General features: G+C 46.6%; 1 protein-coding gene across 1 annotated transcript; it reads left to right on the top strand.

The window, feature by feature from the left end:
• The first annotated feature begins 18,564 nt into the window (after nt 1-18,564).
• On the top strand, nt 18,565-21,448 carry ACTL8 (actin like 8). Its single transcript, XM_045782259.1, has 2 exons — nt 18,565-18,912; nt 20,696-21,448. The coding sequence occupies exons 1-2, from the start codon at nt 18,565-18,567 to the stop codon at nt 21,446-21,448; spliced, it is 1,101 nt and encodes a 366-aa protein (XP_045638215.1).
• The last annotated feature ends 1,228 nt before the right edge of the window (nt 21,449-22,676 follow it).

Raw genomic sequence — 22,676 nt, 5'->3', positions numbered from 1 at the left:
TCTTAACTATAGAGAACAAAGTGGTGCTTGCCAGAGGGGAGGTGGGTGGGGGGATGAGTTAGAGCTCCCCAAAACCCACATTCTTAACTATAGAGTACAAAGTGGTGCTTGCCAGAGGGGAGGTGGGTGGGGGGGATGAGTTAGAGCCCCCCAAAACCCACATTCTTAACTATAGAGAACAAAGTGGTGCTTGCCAGAGGGGAGTTGGGTGGGGGGGATGAGTTAGAGCCCCCCAAAACCCACATTCTTAACTATAGAGAACAAAGTGGTGCTTGCCAGAGGGGAGGTGGGGGGGTGAGTTAAACAGGTGAAGGGAAATTAAGAATACACTTGTCATGATGAGCAGTGAATAATGTGTAGAATTGTCAAATCACTATATTGTGCACCCGAAACTGACATAACACTGTACGTTAATTATACTTCAATAAAAAAATTTAAAAAACTATTCTAAAACAAGCAAAACCCCGTACTCACTAATACCGTAAATTTCATTTCAACTTAAAAATAAAGTTATAAGACAAGTTAACAAGCTGTTAAATAAAATATGTTCCGTCCTCCTGTCTCAGAAATCTACCTTGATAAAGATCAAATCTACAAGATACCAAGATCACCGAATTTAATTATTACCACACATTTCAGTATTCTGTTAATAAGCCAGAAATATTTGGGTGAGTAATGAAGTCATCCATAATTCATAAGTTACATATTTATTCCACAAAACTGACTTTCCTTGTCTCTAATTCGGTAAAATAACTAAATTTTGTTGTAATCAAGGCTTTCCCATAATTTGGGTCCTATTGATAGCAGTGAGATAAAAGATGAAAAAAATAAAACATAATTATGTACAAAGTATACTAAATTAAACTTTTATGAACTATAAATTAAATATAAAAAAATAAAAAGAATTTCTTAAGCTTTCAGAAGTTTTTCATCTAAAATTCAAAATCAGCTGCAAACATTACGAGGCAAAGTGTACATCAATAAAATTTTTAAATGCAAAGTTATTTGAAGCTGGGATGTGCCTGCCCTTTGAAAACAGAATTCTGGCATTCCCTGTCCGTCTAGTTGGCAATATAAATAATTACTGCTAGATCCAGGCACATACAAATGTTAAGGGCATGTGACTTGTTCAAAGTTTCACATGTCCCTGAGCTGCCCCATGAGGAGCTGGGAATGCTGTCCTGGTCCGGCTAATTCATGAGCGCCTCTACTCCCACAAATGGGAGCCTGCAGGAAGGGAGGACACGTTCCTTCATTCTGCAGGAATCTCTTGCATGGGGGCTGGGAGGAAGGTCTGAGACAGTGGTTAATTTGCCTTTCCTCTTCGCAAAGTACCTCTGCTGCCCTGTGCCTCCTGCAGCCCAAAGCTGGGTCCTTCTGAGCCCCAACTTTTGCACTCAGGTGGCCTCTTGTTTCTGTGACGTTGAGCAGGAGTTTTTGCACAAGCTTCTTGTCTGGGGCCTGAAGGGTGTTAGTCATGAGAGTGGATGTTGGGTTGTGTGGCCGAGTGACCGTGGATATGTGTGTGTGTGCATGCACGCACGTGTGCATGTGTGTCCATTTGTGTGTGCATGTGTGTGTGCACACATACTCTTTGGGGGTGCAGTCCGGGGTCCACGGCAGTGTTCAAGGAAGGTATGCAGCTAGCAAGGAGTGGAGGGGTTCGCATTCGAACCCAGGCTGTCTGACCTGATCTGACCCACGCTGCCTCTGGATTTCATTAACTTGACTCTTACCCTGGTTAGCTGATATTTATGTTGGAGTTTTATTACTTACGTTCATTAGTGGAATGTGCTTATGATTTCCCTTGCTTATAGGATCCTTACTCAGTTGTGGAATTCAGATTATACTAAGTTCGTAAAATGAAATCCGTGCTTTCCTTTTTCCCTCTATTCTGTAATTGAGGGATGACCCATTTGGTAGCGCTCACCTCTGTGCTCACCTGGGGTTATGGCCCCTTGAGGGGTATCTTGGATTACCATTTCAATTTATTTGATGGCTTGGTCTGCTCAACTTTTTTGTTTATTCTTTTACCAATATTGGCATTTTCTATTTTTCTGGAAGCTTCTGTTGGTTTTCAAATTTGTGACCCGCCCGGGGCATGTGGGACACAAGTATGGTCCCCTGGCCTCCCCTGTGAGTGGTACCCCAGTCTTGTCATCCAGGTTGGGGCTTCTCCAAGGGGCCCAGCTACCACCAGCTCCTGATAGCTTCTCCTGGTTTCAGCATCAACGTCAGTCTTCTTCTGTGGCGGGGCCTGGAAGAGGGTGGCTCGCCTGGGCTTGGTAGCCATGGCTCAGCAGCCAGGGTTAGTCCTTGATCTTGTCAGGTCTGTGTTCAGTTACTATGTCACATGGGGCCTCTAGGTGCCTGGAAGTGGGTGGACAGAGTCTACACCACATCAGGAAAGTGTTTTTCAGATGGTGAGTGATGCCCGTTAGTGATGAAGTCTTCTCAGGGTGTGAGCAGGGAACAGTGTGTGCTGCATCATTGTTCCCGAATTCAGTTGCTGGGCCCAGTTGAAGGTCCCTGTGATTTTAGAGATCCCCAAAGCAAAGATTTTAAAGCCAACGAGACTTGTGTTCAAATTCCAGCTTCGCCAGACTCCAGCCGTATGCTGTTGGGCAATTTTTCTGGACCTCCGTTTTCTTATCTATAAATTGGAAAATTGGGTATAATACTTACCTCATAGGGTATGTGTCAGGCCTAGGTGAAATGATACAGCATAAGAACTCTGTGTCAGTCAGGAATCTAACCTACCCAAACTGGCTCAAATGAAACAAGGAAATTGATTGGCTCCAAGAACTGAAAACCCTAGAGGGAACCTGGCTTCAGGAGCAGTTTGATCCAGAAGCTCATGATGTTGCCCCTGGCCCCATTTTTCTGGGACATTCTTGGCTCTGCCCCTTTCTCTGGGCCCACTTTAACCTCAAGGGGTAGCCGTGTCACAGTAAGGACTGTGAGAGTTTCAGATCTGACATGTGATGCTAAACGGGAGAAAATGGCTCTTGGGGGCGGCCCTCTGTGATAAGAGAAAAAGGTTCTTTCCATAAGCCCTGAGCTGATATCTCCTCATCATTGGCTTACATCGGGTCCCATGTCCCTCCCTGAACCAGTCACTATGGTGAGGGTTTGGGACCCAGTCCCGAGTTGAGGGTTAAGGAAACTATGGGTCCAAAGCCAGATGTGGGTGCTGTTGACCAGGTGGGGTTGACGCATATACAACTGGGGGCCACGGTGACTGCCCTAGTGATGGTGGCCACCTCCCAACTGGCCTCCCTGCTTCTGCCTGTGCCCATCACCCATCCTGAGTCCAGCCGCCAGTGTGGCTCTTCAAACATGCAGGAGGGACGTCCCCTCTCATCCTGCTCAGAAGCCTTAGTGGCGAGGCGCCTGGCTGGCTCAGTCATTAAGCATCTGCCTTCGGCTCAGGCCGTGATCCCAGGGTCCTGGGATCGAGCCCCACATCGGGCTCCCTGCTCCGCTGGGAGCCTGCTTCTTCCCCTCCCACTCCCCCTGCTTGTGTTCCCTCTCTCGCTGGCTGTCTCTCTCTCTGTCAAATAAATAAATAAAATCTTTTTTTTTTTTTTTTTTAAAAGGAAGCCTTAGTGGCAACGTCCTCCTTTAGGATTTCCCGACAAGGCCTTAGACGCTCTGCACCCTGTGCTCCCCACTAAAACACACCCCACATATCCAGGTCACTCCCATCCACCACACTGTGTACACTCCCACCTCGTGGCCTTGACCTCTCTCTTCCCCAGATACCTGCATGCTTGGTGCCCTCACCTCTTCGCATCTTGGTCAAATGGCACCTCCTCAAAGAGGTCTTTTCTGATCAGCCTGTTTATAACAGGAATTTCTTCCCGTATACCTACTCTTGTCCCTTGTTTTATTTTTCTTTATAGACAATATTTTATAACACAAGTGTTTCTTGCCTCCCTCTAACACATATGCACACACCAGTGACAGCACCATGGTCTTCCTCTTCACTGCTGTATCTGCAGAGCCCAGCACAATAAATTTTTGTCAAAGGGGGCGCCTGGGTGACTCAGTTGGTGAAGCGTCTGCCTTCGGCTCAGGTCATGATCTCAGGGTCCTGAGATCGAGCCCCGCATTGGGCTCCCTGCTCAGTGGGGAGCCTGCTTCTCCCTGCTTGTACTCCCACTCTCTGTCGAATAAATAAAAAAACAAAAATAGTCTTAAAAAAATATTTGTCAAAGGTTATAGCTCTAACCCTGTCACCTCTTACCAACCTGCACTCCTCTCTGTCTTGCCGGCGTTGTCCTAGGGCCAGGGTTGGCCGGGGTTGGGGGGGCCAGGGACCAGATGTCACCTGCCCCGATGATCTGTGACATGTGGCCTGGACATTGGTGTGTCCCCTCTGGTCCTTGGGGGCAGCTGGTTAAAGGCATTGCTTCCCCCCACCCCTCTTCCTTCTCAGTCTAGGCTGCCAGGATCTTATTAGCCCTGTTTACACGGCCAGGATGTCGAGCGATTAATTTTTAATGGCTTGGTTTATTGCATGTTTGAATGGTTTATTGAGTAATTCCCACATTTAAGTGATTAATTCCCCAGAGTTCAGAACGACTGGTTAGTTTTACATTAATCAGGGTTTCTGAATGCCAAGAGACAATCAATCAATCCTCCCTGCCAGGGAGAGTAATGTTAAAATACCTCAAGGTACAATGGAGTTAAGAAAAGGAGTAATTAAAACCCTGTCTTCCCCTCATGCAAATTTGATGTCTCTCTCTGTCTCTGTCTCTCTCCCTTCTGCCTCCCCTCTCCTTTCCCCAGTGAAGGCACTCCCTGAACCCAGTTGCTCTTTGGAAGGATCAACTCTACCCTGCCCTTGGACTTCCTATGATGAGGCTCAGCCCATCTGCCTCCGGAGGTGGGACCTGCTCAGCTCCCTGCCCCCCGGGAGGGGACCCTGGAGCTGATGAGGCCTGTTGCAGGGACCCTGGCTTTTGTCCCCCAGCTTGGTTCCTGATGTGCAGGGAAGCCGCGAGCCAGGACTGGCCTCCTGATAAAATGTCTGGTTTCACCTGGTAGCCCGGCAGGTGGGATCTCCCTACAAGAGGCAAGGGGTGGGTATTTGGGGTAGGGACTTTGCCTTCGGACCCTACCATGGGTCCCCTGTGGCCTGGTCAGCCATGAACAGGAAAGAAACGTGAGTCGCTTTTCCATCTGTATGGGTTCCCTATGGCTGCTATGACAAATGACCACAAACTTGTGCTTAAAACAAGGCAGATTTATTACCTTACGGTTCTGGAGGTCTGAAGCACAAAGAGAGTGTCAAATCAAGGTGTTGGCAAGGCTGCATTCCCCTTAGAGGCCCTAAGGAAGGATCCATCTCCCCGCCTTTCCCAGTTTCTAGAGGCCACCTGCACTCCCGGGCTCGTGGCCCCGTCCTCCGTCCCCAGAGCCAGCAGTGTGGCTGCTTCTTTAGATCTTCCTCTGACTCTGACCTTTTCCCTTTCTCCTCCACATTTCAAGGACCTTGTGATTCCCTTGGGCTCACCTGGATAATCCAGGATATGTTTCCTATCCCAAGATCAGATGAGTAGTAAACTGAATTCCTCCTGTAACCTTAATTCCCCTTGGCCACATAGCCTAACCCATTCGCACGTTTGGGGATTGGGACATGGGTGTCTTTGTGCTGTGCCTACCACGGCATGGAGAGGCTGGGAATGACGTGGCTGTTGGGTGAGAGGCATGAGCCCTGGAACCAGAGACTCTGGGTCTGTATCCTCGTTCGGCACTCAGTGGCTGTGGGGACTTGGTGAGTTTCCTACCCGTGCCTCAGTTTCCTTACATAAACCCCTGAGTCTGGTGACGGGGTCTAGCCCACAGGGTGGCTGTGCTCGTGAGATGGGGGGCGAAGGGGTCCCATGGCGTGGGGGTTGTGGGACGTACGCTAAGGGTGAGCAGCAATCAAGTGCTGATATCCAAACATGGAGTGAGGTTCCCCATGTCACAAGGGCTTCTTAGGGTCCAGCAAGAATGTAGGTAAAGGTGCCGAGTTCCTTACAAAATGTTTCCAAACAAACACAAAGCGTTTTTTAGGGGCCCCAGAGGGAGCCTTGGTGGACACACCCCAGAGTGCCCATGTGCACAAACGTGGGCAGACCCCGGGGGAGCGAAGACCCGGGGTAGACAATTAGCAGTAACAAGCTTCAACGACTAATGGGAGCTAACGCGGTATGGTTCTGAAGCGCTTCTTGTAAGCAGTCTTGCTTGTCCTTTCAGCATCCATGAAAGGTAGTTGCTCTCATTTGAAAATGAAGGGTTAGAGAATTAGTTAGCTTGAGCCCCTTGGTTAACCATGGCAGTGGTTACCTGGGCTCTGGAAGCCACGGGCATGGATTTAAATCCTGATGGCCCTGTAGACTGGGTGTCTTGGAGCCAATGCCCTCACCTCTGTAAACTCTAATCCCTGCATCTGGACACCGGAGATGGTCCTAGGCCCTTGTCATTGGCTTGTTGTGCAGTTTAAATGAGATAATACGTGGGCAGTGCCTTGCCCGGAACCTGGCACAGGGTAGGCATCAGCAGGTGTTCTGGGTCATGGTCGTCTGTGGAGGAATGAGCTCCCATGTGGGAGTCGGCTGGTGCTAGAAGCTTTCTGGAGTGAAGGCTTGATTCTGGTGGCCCTTGGAAGACAGACAACACCCCAGAAGTGTTGGGTATTGGGTATGGGGAAAAGTGCTGTGGAACTAGTAAAGTTCGCTGCTGTGATACTGGCTGGGAGCAGAGCAGGTGCACAGGGAGACCACCTCCGATGGGGCAGCCCTTTGGCTCAGAAGGTCATGGCGAGAGGCAGCTGTTTCCAGAAGAGCTGGAACAGGTGTTCTAGACAGAGGGCAAAGGGAATGCAAGGCTCCCAGGGAGGACGGAGTAGGCTGTGGCCCGGGGAAGGAAAGAACAGAAAAAGGTCAGTGGGGCTGGAGGCCCATGTGCTGAGGGAGAGGGTAGAATATGATTTTGGAAAAACAGGCAAAAGTTTCGTACGGAGTCTAGAATTAACTGGGGTTTGTTCTGATGCCATTCAACTTTTTTCTCCACTGGATTATTCTCATCAGCACAAAACCAACATATTATTTCTCATCTGTATATATAAAAAAAGAACCCAAACCCCCTGGGGCCTTGTATCTCTCCACGTCTATTGTTGTATTTCTCTGCTTCCTTTCATAGCAGAACTCATCAAAATCTATACTCACTGTCTCCGATTTCTGTCCTCCCAGCCTTTCTTTTCCTGAAAGCTTTTAATTTTAAGAACGGTTCATACTTTCAGAAGGTGCGAGAACAGTTCAATGCACTCTCGAAAGCCCTTCACCTCTATGCAGTAGCCAATATCTTCTGACCACATTTGCTTTGAGATTTCTTCTATATACGTGTGCTGGGTTATTTCCCAGTCTACTTGGCAGCAAATTGCATGATGTTGTACCTTCAATACTTCTTTAAGCATCTCTTTAAAATCAAGGCTATTCTCCTTCAAAACCACAATACGGTGATTAAATGCCGGAAATCTGACGTTGAAGACACAACCCATGTTCAAATATCACCGAGAGTTCCCCAAATATTCTTTTCAAAAATTCACTTAAAAGATTTGCATGCAAGTAAGATTCACCCTTTTCAATGTGATTCTCCATGTCACCAAGATAATAATCCAGTTGTGTCGTCCCACCAGATTCCACGGTGCCCCGATGTAGTCAACCCTTTCTACCATCTCCAGCCCTCGGCAACCACCGGTCCATTCTCCGTGTTGACAGTTTTTGCCTTTTTCTAGAATGTCCTATTAATGCAAACATACAGCCTGCAGGTCTGTCTTCTTTCATCTCGCGCGCGGATATTGGCAGTTGTCCATACTGTTGTGCTTATCCATAGTTTGGTCCTTTCTTCCGAGCGGGACACCGTTGGGTGGACATACCCCAGTTGGAGGACATTTAGGTTGTTTCCAGTTGTGGGTGATTTACATTGGTGTAAAGGCTTTTGTGTGAACATAAATTTTTATTTCTCTTAAGAATCGGGTTGCTGGGTTGACTGGTAGGTGGGTGTTTAACTTTGTAAGAAACTGCCAAGCTCTTTTCCTGATTGAACATTTTTATGTTCCCATCAGCATGAGAGTTTCAGTTCTTTCCCATCCTTGCCAGCAATTGGTATTGTTCTTTAAAAAAAAATTTTAGCCTTTCTAATATGTAGCCTTTCTAATATGTCGTCGTGGTTTTACTTGGCAGGTCCCTAATGACTAATGAGGTTAGCATCCCTTTGCATGTCTATTTATCATCTGTATAGCTTCCACGATGAAGCATCCACGTTTTTGCCCATTTTTAAAATGCTCATTTTTTATTATTGAGTTTTGATAGTCCTTTATATATTCTATATATAAGTCCTCCATCAGAAATGTGATTTACAGGTCTTTTCTACCAGCACTGTGGCTAATGTTTTTCATTCCCATAGGAGTGTCTTTTAAAGAGCAGAATTTTTTTAAGTCTTGATAAAATTCTTTTAAAATCTTTCCTTTTATGGATTGTGGTGCTGTATCTAAGAAGACCTAGATGTTCTCAGATAAAGTCACAAGATATTCTCTTATGGTTTCTCCCATAAACTTTACAGTTTGGTTTTTTTTTTTTTTTAAGTAGGCTCCATGCCCAGCATGGAGCCCGACACAGGGCTCAATCTCATGACCTGAGATCAATACCCGAGCTGAGATCAAGAGTCAGATGCTTAACCAACTGGGCCACCTAGGTGCCCCCAGTTTGGGGTTTTCTAATTACAGTTTGCGTGACCTATTTTGAGTTAATTTTTTGTGTAAGAGGTGAGGAATGGGGTGAGGTTATTTTCCACAGAGTGCTTCAATTTGTTTCCAGCACTGTTCGTCGAAAAGACTACCTTTCATCACTGCCATGACCTACCTGGCACCTTTGTCAGAATCCTTGGCCATACTTGTCAGAGTCTGTTGCTGCGCTCTGTTCTTTCACTCATCTGTGTGGACACCCGTATACCAATATCACAGCGTCTTGATGATTGTGGATTTGTAGTGGGTCTTGAAAAGAGATAGTGTGAGTCTTCCAACTTTGTTCTTTTTCAAAATTGTTTCTGCCATTCTCATTCCGTTGTCTTCCCATATAACTTTGAAAGTCAGATTGTTGATACCTAAAAAAACAGAAATTCTGCAGGGATTTTGATTGGGATTGAATCAGTAAATCAGTGTGGGGAGAACTGACATCTTAATGATACCACATCTTCTCATCCATGAACACGGCATCTCTATTTACTTAGATTGTCTTTGGTTTCTTCCATCAATGTTTGTAGTTTTCAGCATATTTTATGACACATTTTGTTAGATTTATGCCAAAGTCTTTTGCGGTTTTTGATGCTATTATGAATGGCACTGTTTTTAAAATTTTGACTTCTAGCTGTTTGTTGCTGGTATGTAAAATAAAACTGATTTTTAAAATATGGAAGTTGAATGATGTGACTTGGCCAAGCTCATTTACCAGTTGTAGATCTTTTTTTTTTTTTTTTGTAGGTTCTTTGGGATTTTCTACATGGGTAATTATGCCTTCTGTAAATAGGGGCAGTTTTATTTCTTTGCAATTTGTATGCCTTTTCCTTCTGGTTCTTGCCTCATTGAACTGGGTAGGATTTCTGGTTCATTGTTGACTAGGAGTGGTGAGAGGTGACCTCCTTACCATTCCTGATCTTTGGGAGGAAAGTTCTAGTCTTTTACCATTATCTGAAGGTTTTTTCTAGATGCCCCTTATCAGGTTAAGGAAATTCACTTCTAGCTCTAGCTGTTGAAACTTTTTATTTTGAATGCATATTGAACTTTATATAATGTTTTTTTTTCCATTGAGATAATCATGTGGTGTTTCTTCTTGCTCTGTTGGTAGGTTGAAGTATTAAATTTGGTCAACATTAAAATATTGGTAGGTCATAACATAAAATGTTGGTAGGTCAACATTCAAATATTGAGCCAGCCTTATGTCTCTGAGATACACCCCATTCAGTTGATGTGTATTATCTTTTTTATATATTCCTGGGTTTGCTAATACTTTATCGAGAATTTTTGGTATCTGTGTTCATGAGGGATTTTGGTTTGTAGGGTTTTTTTGTAGTATTTTTGATTTGGGTATCAAGGTAATGCTGCCCTCACAAAATGAGTTGGGATGCATTCCCTCCTCTTCTGCTTTCTGGAAGAGATTCTGTACAATGAGCTTTGCTTCCTCCTTCAGCGTTTGGTAAAATTTACCAGTGAAGCCATTGGGGACCGTCATTTTCTTTGTTGGAAGGTTTTTAAACTAAAAATTCATCTCTTTCTTAGTTCGAGGGCTCTTCAGCTTATGTATTTCTTTTTGAGTGAACTGTGGTAGCTTCTGTCTTTGAAGGACTTTGTTCATTTCACCTACGTTGTCAAATTGACAGGCAGAAAGCTGTTCATAATATTCTCTTTGAAGGTCTGTTGAGTTGGAAGTAATGTCACCTCATTCCTGATATCAACCCTTTGTGTCTTTCCTCTTTTTTTTCTTGGTCCTACTGGTCGTTTATTAATTTATTGATCTTTTCAAAGGACCAGCTTTTGGTTTTATTGAGTTTTCTCTATTGGTTTCCTGTTTCCAATTTCAGTGATTTTGATTCTTATCATTTCCACCTTCTGCTTGCTCTGGGTTTAATGTGTTCTTCCTTTCCCGGTTTCCTGCGGTGGGTGGTTAGATTATTGGCTTGAAACCTTTCTCCTTTTTCCAACATGAATGCTATTTAATGCTATAAATTCCCCCTGAGCACTGCTTTGGCTGCACCCCGCCCATTCTAATAGGTTGTATTTTTATTTCCATTCATTTCAAAATATTTTCTATTTTTTTATTTGACCCATGTGTTACCTAGACTCGAACTGTTTAATTTCCAAAGGTTTGGGGATTTTTGTGATATCATTCTGTTTTTGACTTCTAGGCTAATTCCTATATGATGAGAGAACATGCTTTATCTGATTTCAGTTTTACATTTGTTAAGGTTTGTTTTGTGGCTGTAAGGTGGTGAGTGTCCCATGTGCTTTGGAAAAAGAATATGCATTCTGCTCTTGTTTAATGGAATGCTTTATAAATGTCAGTTGGAAAATTAGCAAAGATACAGAATTCCTGAACAGCCAGCCAGCTTGGCTTGTCTACTTTTTCTCTCAATTACTGAAAAAGGAGCTGAGGCTAACAGGTTGAATTGTGGATGTTTCTATTTCTCTTTACGCATCTTTTAGTCTTTGCTTGAAGAGTTTTGAATATGTGTTAGATGCATATATACTTAGGATTATTTTATGTCATTTTGGTGAACCGACTTTTTAACACTATGCAACACCTGTCTTTGCTCCTGGTGATATCCTTTGTTCAGAAGCCAACTTTGTCTGATATTAAGATAGCTACTCCTGCTTTCGTTTGAGTCATTCTTACGTGGTTTAGATTTTTTCTATTCTTTTACTTTTTAACTAATCTCTATTATTGTATTTAAAGTGGATTTCTTGTAGACAGTCTACAGTTAGGTCTTTTTGTTGTTGTTATTCCGACTGACAATCTCTGTCTTTCCATTGGTGTGGCTTGGGACATATTATTTTCGTGTAATTGTTGATATGGTTGGATATAGGGCTACTCTGTGTCCCTCCTTCCCTGCTCTGTGGTTTTTCTTCTCTGTTCCTTCTTTCTTGCCATGTTTTAGATTATCTGAATATTTTTTTAGTATTCTGTTTTACTTTATCTATTGGATTTTTGGGTTCATCTCTTTGTATTATTATTTTTTTATTGTTTGCTCTTGGGATTGCCATGGTTATATCTAGCCTTTTTTTTTAAATTAAAAAAAATTTTTTTTTGTATACCTAGCCTTTAACAGTCTATTTAGCGCTAATGTTTACACTTCACATAGCCTGTAAAACTTGCAACTGTGTAAGTCCCTTCCGCCACCTCCTTTCTCATAGGACTTACATGCATTACTTGACATTCCCTGGAAGCACCACTGCACGTTGTTATAATTTTTGCTTTCAATGGCCATATCCATTTTTAAGAGGAAAAAGGATCCTTTTATTATTGCCTAGGTATTTACTCAATCTGCTCTTCTTTCTTCACTCCTGCAGTTCCAGATTCTGGTATCATTGTCCTTCTACCTGAGGACCTTTCATTAGCATTTCTTTTTTATTTATTTTATTTATTTGAAATTTATTTTTATTTTTTTATCGTTAGCATTTCTGAAAGCAGTGCTGCTGGGGATGAATTTTCCTGGTTGTCCTTCAACTAAGAATGTCTTATTTTGTCTTCATTCCTGAGGGATACTCTTGGTGGGTATGGCATTCTCGGTTGACATTTGTGTCCTATGAGAAGACTGCCATCAGCCTAATTGCTGTCCCCAGCTCCCCCATCTTTATAATGCTTTCATTTTTCTCTAGAGGCTTTCAAGATTAAGCAAGAGGAAACCTCAGTATTCGGTAGTTGACTACACTGTATCTACACGTGTGTTTGTGTGTTGTTTTTTAAATTTATTCTCTTTGGGATGTGCCAAGCTCCCTGAATTGGCAGATTGATATCTTTTGCAGAATTTGGGAAATTTTTAACCATTATTGCTTCAAATATTTTGTACTGTGCTAATCTTTCTTCTCTTCTTGTGGGACTTCAATGGCATGAATATTAGACATTTTTATATTGTCCCGTGGGTCTCTGAGGCTCTTTTTGTTACATTATTTCTTTCCTGCTTTTCAGATTGGGTAATTTCTGTTGATATCTTAATTTATCTTATTCATTGCTCTGCCAACCTCCATTCTACCGTGGAAAAGATTTTTTTAAAAAATTTCAGATATTATGCATACCTCTTGGTTCTTTTTATAGAATCTACTTCTCACTGAGAACACCTGTCCTTCCCTTCGCTTCCACACGTCTACCTGTATGTCCGTTATAGCCGCTGCTTGGACGTCTTCAGTAATTCCAGCATCTGGGTCATCTCAGGGTTGGCATGTTTATCTTTTCCCTGAGGGATTAGTTAGGTTTCTCTGATTCTCTGTGTGTTTGGTAATTTTGGTTTCTATGCTGCATATCCTGAGTATTCTGTTGGGAGACTCCTCTGGAGAACACTTCTTTTCTTGGTTCTGTTTTAGCGTGCGGTGGCCCAGCTGGGCTCAGGCTATACTCGGTCTTCTTCTGTGGGTGATGGTTCCAATGTTAGTTCCACTCATAGGGGCTTTGCGCTGCTGCTTTAGGTCCCTCCCTCGCATGCACGGACACGTCTGGGCCTTGAGCCGGTTCTTACACTGAACGAGGGGAGTCCTTTCTCTGCTCTCTTTTTTCCATCCTCTTTGACTTACAAGGGCTCCTTTTCCTGATGTTATGGCCAGAAAGACAGGTCTTCCCTTGGTCTTAGAGGTCAGTTACCCCCTCCTGAAGCACAGCTAGGAACCTGCCACAGGCTGACACTGCAAGAGAAAAAGGGAAATAGAACAGACAAGAACTTCACCCCTAGGTGGGTTGCTTCTCTAAGTTTTGATTCTTCTCCTTAATCTGCCTGTTGTACTTTTTCTTTTCCTTTTTGCATTTTGTTTGACATTGTTAGTTATATTCAGTGGGAGGTGGGGTGCAGCACTCCTTCCTGGCCAGCACCAGAAGCCCATAATAATGTTCTTTATGGTCATTTTATTTCTCTGATCCAGGATTGGAAAATGTACGTTGTGTTGTGACCCTGCCCTTTAATTTCGAACATTTAACGTTTCTTTTGTTACGTGCTCTGCTGGTGTGTTTGCAGAGCAGGGGCCAGGTTTGTAAGAATCTCTGTCTCCCACCCCTCAGGCTTTTCTCCATTGGTGACACTCTGATGAAACTCTTTTGCCAAGGCTGCTGGTGACTTCTGTGTTGCTAAATTCCATGGATATTTCTGGGTCTTCATCTAATTTCTCTCTTCTTGACATATTTTCTCCGCTTGGCCTCTGAGATGCCTTCCTACCCCTTAGTCACTCCTTCTCATCGTCTTTACTGGTTCCTTCTCAATGCCCAGCCCCTAGACCTTAAATTACCCTCAGGCACCGGTCTTGATCTACCCCAAGTCTCTTCATGAGTTCATCCATGCCCAAAACTTGCAATTTCATCCACTCAGTAAGTTCCAATTATATCTCCAGATCAGACATCTGCAGACTCTGCCTCCAGACGTCACCATGCGTACCTAATAGGCATTGCACACTGTTATCACGTCCAACATAAAAAATCCTGATTTCCTCCCTTTCCCAAACCTGCTCCTTCTACGGTGTTCTCCATCTCAGTAAGTGGGTACTTCATTCTCCCAGCTTTTCAGGCCCCAGATCCTGGTGTTTTCCTTCATTCTTCTCCTTGTCTCACGCTCTACTGTAACAGTCTTTCCTAAATACATCCAGAGTCTGACCGCTTCCCACCCTCTTTCCTGCTGCCGCCGTATGCAGGCCACCATCATCTGTCATGTCCTTTCCATCTTTGGCCTTGTGGTCTGTTTTTCTTATCAGCCCAAGTGGTGTGTGTATGATTCAAGTCAGATCATGTCATTCCTCTATTCAACCCTCCCCCCCCCCAGTGGTTTCCTATGTCTTTAAACAATATGCAAGCCTGTGAGGTCCTCCCAAGATCTTTGGCACCCCTCCCCTCACCCACTACATACATCCCTCCTATATGGTCCTCCTAGCTGTTCTTAGAACACATGATCAGTTTCTTCCTCAGGGTCTTTGCACCTGCTATCCCTTTGGCTTGGACAATTTTCCAGGTCATTGCATCCCTTATTCTCTCACTCCTGTTCTCTGCTCACAGGTCACCTGATAAAGAGGCCTCTCCTGACTGCCCCATCTAGATCAACAAACATACCTCTGTGCTCCTTATTCTCCCCGGCCCTCTTACCAGATTTTATTTTTCTGCGTTGTACTCAATCCTGCTCCCCTCCCCCTGGCATGATGTATTTGATCTGGTGCTTACGGACAGTCTTTCTCAATAGTATGTAAGGTCCAGGAGGGCAGGAACCTCTCCATTCACTCAGTCTAGAATGGTCCTTGGTATATCGTGGGTGCTCTGTAGGAATTTGTAGAATTGGTGACTCCGTAAAAATGCTTTTGAATATGTAGATTGTATCTCTGTCCTTGGACCTGGGCTCCGTGGCATCCCCCAGACTTTCTTCCTACGTCATGGCCCAGGAGAGGAACGGGGCCTTCTGCTCCCAGGCCAAGTCACTTGGGCCCACCAGCCTGGGGTCCCTCCCTCAGTGAGCATCCTGGTGCACAGCCACAGTGCAGGTCATCCCAGCTGCCGGTCCTCCGATTCCGAAGGCCAGGGCCAGGGAAGCATCTATCAGTGAGTCTGCTCTTGTGATGCAGGGAGGTCAGTGGATGTCATCCAGGCAGCCGGCTCTCCATCACTGGGTGATTCAGGGTAAGGAATCCACCACTCAGCCCGCCAGCAGGCCAGGGAGGAGGCCAACACCTCGGCTCCATCTCTCTTTCTTGATGTTCTCCTCCGTCCGATATCAGAGCTATTTCAAGGTGTTGAAGCCTTGTCACTGCCCCAAGGTTGGTGGTGGTGGTGGGGAGCCACTGGCCAGGGCTGGGCAGTGGCTGTCATGCCCCACAGTGACGTGCAGGCACAGCTGCTTGCCCAGAATGGAGGCAGAGCATATAGCCGGCGAAATGACAGCCCCAAATATAACCTTCGGGCTACGCTGCCTTCTGGGTGTCTTTTACCCACGTGCATTCTGGGCACCGAGTCTGCTGTCTGTGTGACAGGTCGTATTCTGCAAGGTGATTGCACCACCTTTCAAGTGTCCCCACACCCACAGGGTTTTTCCCTTAACATTTTTTACTTAGAGTGAAAGTCACTCTTTTTATTTATTTTTTATTTTTCATTTATTTTTGAAGATTTTATTTATTTATCAGAGAGAGAGAGCACAAACAGGGAGAGCAGCAGGCAGAGGGAGAAGCAGACTCCCTGCTGAGTAGGGAGCCTGATGCGGGGCTCAATCCCAGGACCCTGGAATCATGACTTGAGCCGAAGGCAGACGCTTAACTGACTGAGCCCCCCAGGTGCCCCAAACTCACTCTTTTTAATGTATAGTTGCAAGAGTTGACAAACACACACAGTCATATACTCCCCCTCATGACCCAGATCTAGCACGGTTCCATCATGACCCTAAATCCTGCCATGACCCCCTGTGGTCACCCCCTCTCTCCACTTCTGGCCACTGGCACCCACGGATCAGTTTTCTGTCCTTATACATTTGCCTTTTCCAGAATTGTCATGGGAGTCGAATCGTACAGTTGTTGCCTTTTGAGGCTGACTTCTTCCCCAGTGCCCTCGAGATTTACTCATATTCTTACATATACCACTTGTTCATTCCTGTTTGTTGCTGAGTATAACTCCATTGAATGGAGATTCGCTTATCCATCTCTATTCTCCAGCTGAAGGATCACTAGGTGGTTGCTAGGTTTTGACAATTATGAATAAAGCAACTATAAACGTGTGCATAAGGGTTTTTGGGTGAACGTGGGGGCAATGCCCAGGAATGGAAATCCTAGGTATGGTGGGTGTGTATGTTTTATTTTGCATTCCCACCGGCAGCGTATGAGGGTCCCAGGACCCCCCCACGTCCTCGCCAACGTCAGTCTGGTCGGCCTCTAACTCTGAGCATTCTCCTAGGCAGACTATGTCGTCTCATTGTGGGTTTAATGTTCATTTCTGTAATGACTCATGAGTTCAGCCTCTTTTCATATGTTTACTTGCCATCTGTATATCTTCTTTTGTGACGAGTTTGAATCTTTTGCCCACTTGAACAATTGGATTGTCTTTCTTACATTGGGTTTTGTGAGTTCATTATGTTTTTTGGATGCAAATTACTTATCAGATATATGATTTGCAAATACTTTCGCCCAGTCTGTGGCTTGTCTTTTTGTTCCCTTCACAGTGTCTTTCAAAGTGCAAATTTCTGGGGCGCCTGCGTGGCTCAGTCAGTTAAGCATCTGCCTTCTGCTCAGGTCATGATCCTGGAATCCTGGGATCAAGTCCTGCATCAGACTCCTTGCTCAGCGGGGAGTCTGCTTCTCTCTTTCCTGCTGCCCTTCCCCCCACTACTTGTGCTCTCTCTCTCTCTCAAATAAATAAATAAAATCTTTTAAAAAAATGCAAATTTCTTAAATTTTGACAAAGTCCAGCCTATTATTTTGTTCTTTTATGGACCAGGCTAATGATGTTCTCTCTAAGGATATTTTACTGTATCTGAGGTCACAGGGCTTTTCTCCTATGTTTCTTTTAAAAGTTGTGTTCTAGTTTTAGGTTTTATATTTAGATCTATGATCCATTCTGAGTTTTTTAAATAAGGTATGAGGTACGGATTGAGGTTCGTTTTTTTGCACGCGGATATCCAGTTGTTCCCTACCATTTATTGTAAAGATTGTCCGTCCTCCCTGTCCTGGTTTTTGCACCTTGTCAAACTGTGTGAGGATCTCTGTCTGGACTCGTCATTCTGACCCCCGTGTCTCTGTGACTAATCTTACACCAATGCCACATTGTCTCGGCTTACTGTAGTTTTGTAGTAAGTCCAGAAATCAGGTAGTGACCACACTTACCTTTCCAGCATGGTGGTTCTTATTCCCCCCACTTTATAGGCATCAAAACTGACCATGATCAGGGTCAGACATCCTGTGTATGGCCTCCCTTAAACAATAGCTCAGCCGCCTAGTTCCTACTCAAAACCTACTTCTTGGGCTTAACCCGGTGTTCAGAGTGTGGCCTTTGGAATCTGCTTTGGGTATAACTGTCAGCCCTGCTGGTCAGTTGTGTGGCCCTGGGAAAGTAACTTCAAGCCCTCTGTGCCTCAGTTTCCCCACCTGTAAAATGGGAGTAACAGTGGTACCTCCTGACAGGTTGTGGTAAAGATGAAATGATCACACGCTCAAGCCATATGAAAGTGCATTTGATCATTTTTGACTGACACATATGGTAATTTTACGTAGTTCAAACTCCCAGGCAAGGTATGCCTCCTAGCGCTAGACAGAGGGTGTGTACCCCAGAAATGGCGGCTCTGCCAGTTGTCATTGTCATCATCGTCATTGTCACTGTGCTACCACTGCTCATGCTGTTGTTGCTCCTACGCTATTATTGTGGAGGACGGTGGCCTCCAAGGCTCACGACCCTGAGTCCTCGAATCAGGCAGCCAGCCAGCGAGTGCTTCCTGGGTGAAAACTTCCTGCTACAGCTGCCAAGAGTAGCAGGGCCCAACCTCTGCTCCTGTGGAGTGGAAGTGTGCTCCTGATGTAACAGATGAGTGTGCAAAGTACAATGGGAGAGGTGGGTGGGAAGGAGAGCTTGGCAGGACTTTGCAGGCAGGGCCTTGTAGGATAATTAGGAGTTTGGGACAGGAGGAACATTGCAGGCACAGCTTGTGCAAAGGCTGGGAAGGGGAGACGGACACACCTTAGGGGAGCCTGAAGTTTGATTCTGGGGTGGAGAGTGGGCAGAAGCCCATGGTGGCCTGGAATAACCCCCTGTCCTTTCCCTCCACAGTCGAGTCCAGAAGACCTCTCCCACCTCTGCCTTCGCCATGGCCGCGAGAACCATTATCATCGACCACGGGTCTGGCTTTTTGAAGGCTGGCTTATCTGGGTGGAATGAGCCCCAGATGGTCTTCCCGAGCATCGTGAACTACGTCCCGTGCAGGGAGAACCCCGGCCCCAGCTATGCCCAAAGGCGCGTGAGTCTAGGCATTGACATTTGCCATCCTGATACCTTTAGCTACCCTATCCAGCGTGGCCGTATCCTCAACTGGGAGGGTGTGGAGCACATCTGGTCATTTGTCCTGGAGAGACATAGACGGGAGCATGAGGACTTCCCCGTGATGGTCACAGAGTCCCCTCTGAAGGAGCCTGCGGACCGACGGAAGACCCTGGAGGTAAGGCGAGTGGGAAATGGCCTGGCACTTTGTGTTCAGACGTGACTGAGTATCAGGAACTCTGCTTTCTAACTAATCCACCCCATAAATGTTTCCTGAGTACCCAGTGTGTGCCTGGCACCTGTTGTAGGCAAGATGGGGTTCACGGAGTTTCCTCCAACAGATAGAGACATAGCAGTTGAAATGCTGTGTGGAGAAGGGGAGGCACTGGATACTTTGCTCGTGGATCCCATAAATGTTCAGAGACCATATTCCACCTTGAAGTCGCAGGGGTCGTGTCTTGTAGGGCCCAGAGGTTGTGGGGAGTGCTTAGATTTTACTCTAAATCTAGGTTTGGCAAACAGCTGGTGGGCCAAATTGGCCCACCATCTGTTTTTATAAATAAAGTTTTATTGGAACATAGCCATGTTCACCCATTTACATATTGTCTTTGGCTACTTTTACACCATATCAGCGGAGCTGTGATAGTTGTGGCAGAGACTGTATCTATAATGTGTAAAGGGTAAAAAACTTACTTAGAGGTTGCTAGATAAAACACGTGCTCCCTAGTTAGAGCTGAATTTCAGATAAGCAACAAATAATGCTTTCCTATAAGCATGTCCCAAGTATTGCACAGAATGTACGTATATGAAAACATTATTTGTTGTTTGTCTGAAAGTTGAATTTAATTGGGCAGCCTGTATTTTTATTTGCTAAATTTGGCAACCCCAACTGTCTAGCTTTTATAGAAAATGCTTGCCAACCCCTGCTCTAAATAAATCGGAAGATCCTGGAGAGTTCTAAGTGGGATTCATATTTAATTTCCTATTTGAAAAAGCGGGCCTTGGCTTCTATTTGGGAAGTGGATGGTGGCGGGACAGTATTCTGAGTGTGGGCGTGCGGGAGCTCCCTCCCCATCAGCAGGGAGAATGGGCCTTCTGGGGCCTGAAGAGGTGGTTACGTGGCCAGAAGCCACGGAAGAGGGCAGACTAGTGCTGCTTTTCTGTGACTGTAGGGTCAGAAACCTGGGGGTGCAGTCAGAGCTGGGGAATTACGGAGGCGGTGGGGGTGCTCTGTAAAGATCTGGGGAGTGGGAGTGTGGTGGTGGGTGGGGGAGAAAATCAGCCTAGGGACTTTGCCAAAACCTAAATGTCAGAATTCCAGTTTTGTCTTGATGCGTGGAGAAAAAAAGGCTTCACTTACCAGGAGGTGAGAGTATGTATCTCCCTCCTTCCTCCCTTCCTTCTACCCCCCCTCCCTCCCTTCCTTCCTCCCTTCCTTTCTTCCTTCCTTCCTTCTTTCCTCCCTCCCTCCCTCCTTTTTTGGAGGCAGTGGCGGATATGATGCGTGTGTTTCTTGTCTAATTTCTTCTTCCCTCTTCTAAAGAAATGGGTCAGGCTGCAGATCTGCCCCTTGGCCGTCACCCCTGCTGGTCCCCGGCTCACAAAGCCAAGTATCTCAGCACCATTCCTCGCAGCAGCTGACAGCTCCTCCCACACCTCCACCAAAAAAACGGTCTTCTGAACAGTGAGGGTCCTCAAACAACCCCACCCCCACCCCCACCCAGGGCCAATCTGACTCCTAATCCCCTAGCGCCTCTCTTGTTCCCACAGCAGGAGCTCCAGGGGCTCTGTGCCCCACCTCCCCGGGGCAGCCCCCCAGTCCCCTGGGGGCACAGGTCTGCACCGACTTCAGTTCTGAGAGCTTAGCACGTGGCTCTGTCTTGGGGAGAACAGCAGCCAGGAATGGATCGGGCCTTTGGTGTTGGGGGAGATACCCTAGCGGCTCTTCTCCCTTCTTGCAGATCATGTTTGAGTTGCAGGATGTGCCGTCCATACTCCTGGCGGACCAGCTAGAGATGTCCCTGTACGCCTCTGGCCTCCTGACCGGCGTGGTGGTTGATTCCGGCTACGGCCTGACCCGCGTGCAGCCGTTCCACCTGGGCCGCCCCTTACGGCCCAGCGGCAAGACGCTGGAGTTCGCGGGCCAGGATCTGACGGCCTATCTCTTCAGGAGCCTCTTCAAGGAGGATTGCAATCGCCACAACCTGTTTCAGCTGGAGACCGTGGCCACCACCCAGATGAGCAAATGTTACGTGCCGCAGAACCTGGCGGAGGCGCTGGACTTCCGCCAGAGCCTGCCGAGCGGCTCAGATGAGAACAACACCTATCAGCTCCCCGACGGCACCCCGGTGGAGCTGACCCCCATGCAGCGGCTGGCCCCCGAGATGTTCTTCAGCCCCCAGGTGTTCGACCTGCAAGGGCCCAGCATCTCCCAGGCCGTGGTGGATGCCATCCTGGCCTGCGAGGCCGCCGTGCACCCGCTGCTCACCTCCCACGTTATGGCCTGCGGGGGCAACACCCTTTACCCCGGCTTCACCAAGCGCCTGTACAAGGAGCTGATCGCCGATCATTTCTCCTCCACCAAGGCCACCATGTGGGTGGGTTCCAACAGAAACTTTAGTGTCTGGCTGGGAGCGTCCGTTGTGGCCCATCTGTCTTCTTACAAGTCCGAGTGGATGACCAAAGAGGAGTACGAAGAGAGTCAGAGGCTGTGACCGGCTGGCGGCTCCTGCGACCCAAGGTTCCATCCCAGGGGCTCGGGGAGATTAATTTCTGGGGACAGGGTCTAGGCAGGGGGAGGGTTAGCTGGCTTTGGAATCCCGAGGTCATGAGGGTGTTTTTTAGGTTCTAGGGTTTCATCTTGTTTCAAGAGTGGGATCCAGCCCAGAGGAGGCCAGGGAAGCCCTCCAGGGACAGTGTCTCCAGGGGGTGGCCTGTCATTTGAGGGGAGTGGTCAGTTAACATCTCCAATAGCCACTTACTTTTGGCTGGCATCTTCCTTGGGCTGTCCTGTTCTCAGTTCAGTAGGTTTTAACAGGAGCGAGAGAGATGGGACCTTCTGCTGGGGTCCCAGTTATTTTTGACTAGGAGATGGGGGGGTGGGATGGGAGAGATGAAGTTTTTCTAGTCTTACTCGTTCTCTCTGGCCAGGGAGGAATTGCTACAGGGGAGCCCGAGGGCCCCCCCTCCCGTGGCCAGAGTCTCGTTTTAGATCTGCAAATAAATAATTTCTTCGGAACCAGTGCTGGCTTCTGTCATGGACGGCGGTGGGGTGGACCGTCTCTGGGGGGGACACAGTGAGCACATAAGTACGTGAGGGCCAGCATGGGTCCAGGGCAGTCTCTGGGGCCCACCGAGCGGGCTGCACAAGGGCCTGGAGTGTCCTGTTCTTCCTCTGCCACAATCTCTCTCTTAATCCCAGCTGTCCCAATATTCTGTTAAAGTTTGAGTTTCTACTAGTGTAATACTCATTTGATAAATACTGGAGGGACGATGGGGAGAAAGATGCTTGAGGTTTCTGGTTTCAAGGAGATTGCAGTCCGCTGCGGGGACACAGGCAGTAAACAGGGAAATCCATTTGAGGTGACAAAGAATGAAATCATGAATCAAAGGCAACAAGGTCATGTGATCTGGGGGGTGGGGGCTGCCTACTTTTGATCAGGGTAGCCTGAGATGGGACTGCTGGAGACCATGGGTGACCACCCCCTCCTTCCTTGGCACATGGTGAGGTTACGCTTCCCAGCACACCTCCCCCCATAGTTAGGTAGAGTCATGTGACTATACCATAGTTTCTGGCCAGTTGAGCGAATGCCTGACCCTTAAAATAGCCCTATCAGCCTGCAGGGTGTGGAGGATCTAATGGGGGAAGGGCAGAGCTGCCATAGGAAGGAGGCTGAATGACTGGCTGGAGCATAGACCTCCCCCCTCCCCAAGCCCCACCCA

The sequence above is a fragment of the Ursus americanus genome, chromosome 33 (assembly GCF_024610735.1).
Source record: "Ursus americanus isolate L20-20 chromosome 33, mUrsAme1.1.p, whole genome shotgun sequence".
NCBI classification, from domain to species: domain Eukaryota; kingdom Metazoa; phylum Chordata; class Mammalia; order Carnivora; family Ursidae; genus Ursus; species Ursus americanus.
This window is presented reverse-complemented; position numbering and strand designations above follow the sequence as displayed.

What these genes read in the sequence shown, in the direction of transcription:
- ACTL8 (XM_045782259.1), top strand. Translation starts at nt 18,565, where the DNA reads ATGGCCGCGAGAACCATTATCATCGACCACGGGTCTGGCTTTTTGAAG. An exon ending in ACCGACGGAAGACCCTGGAG is followed by an intron (nt 18,913 to 20,695) that starts GTAAGGCGAGTG and finishes CCCTTCTTGCAG; the next exon opens with ATCATGTTTGAGTTGCAGGA.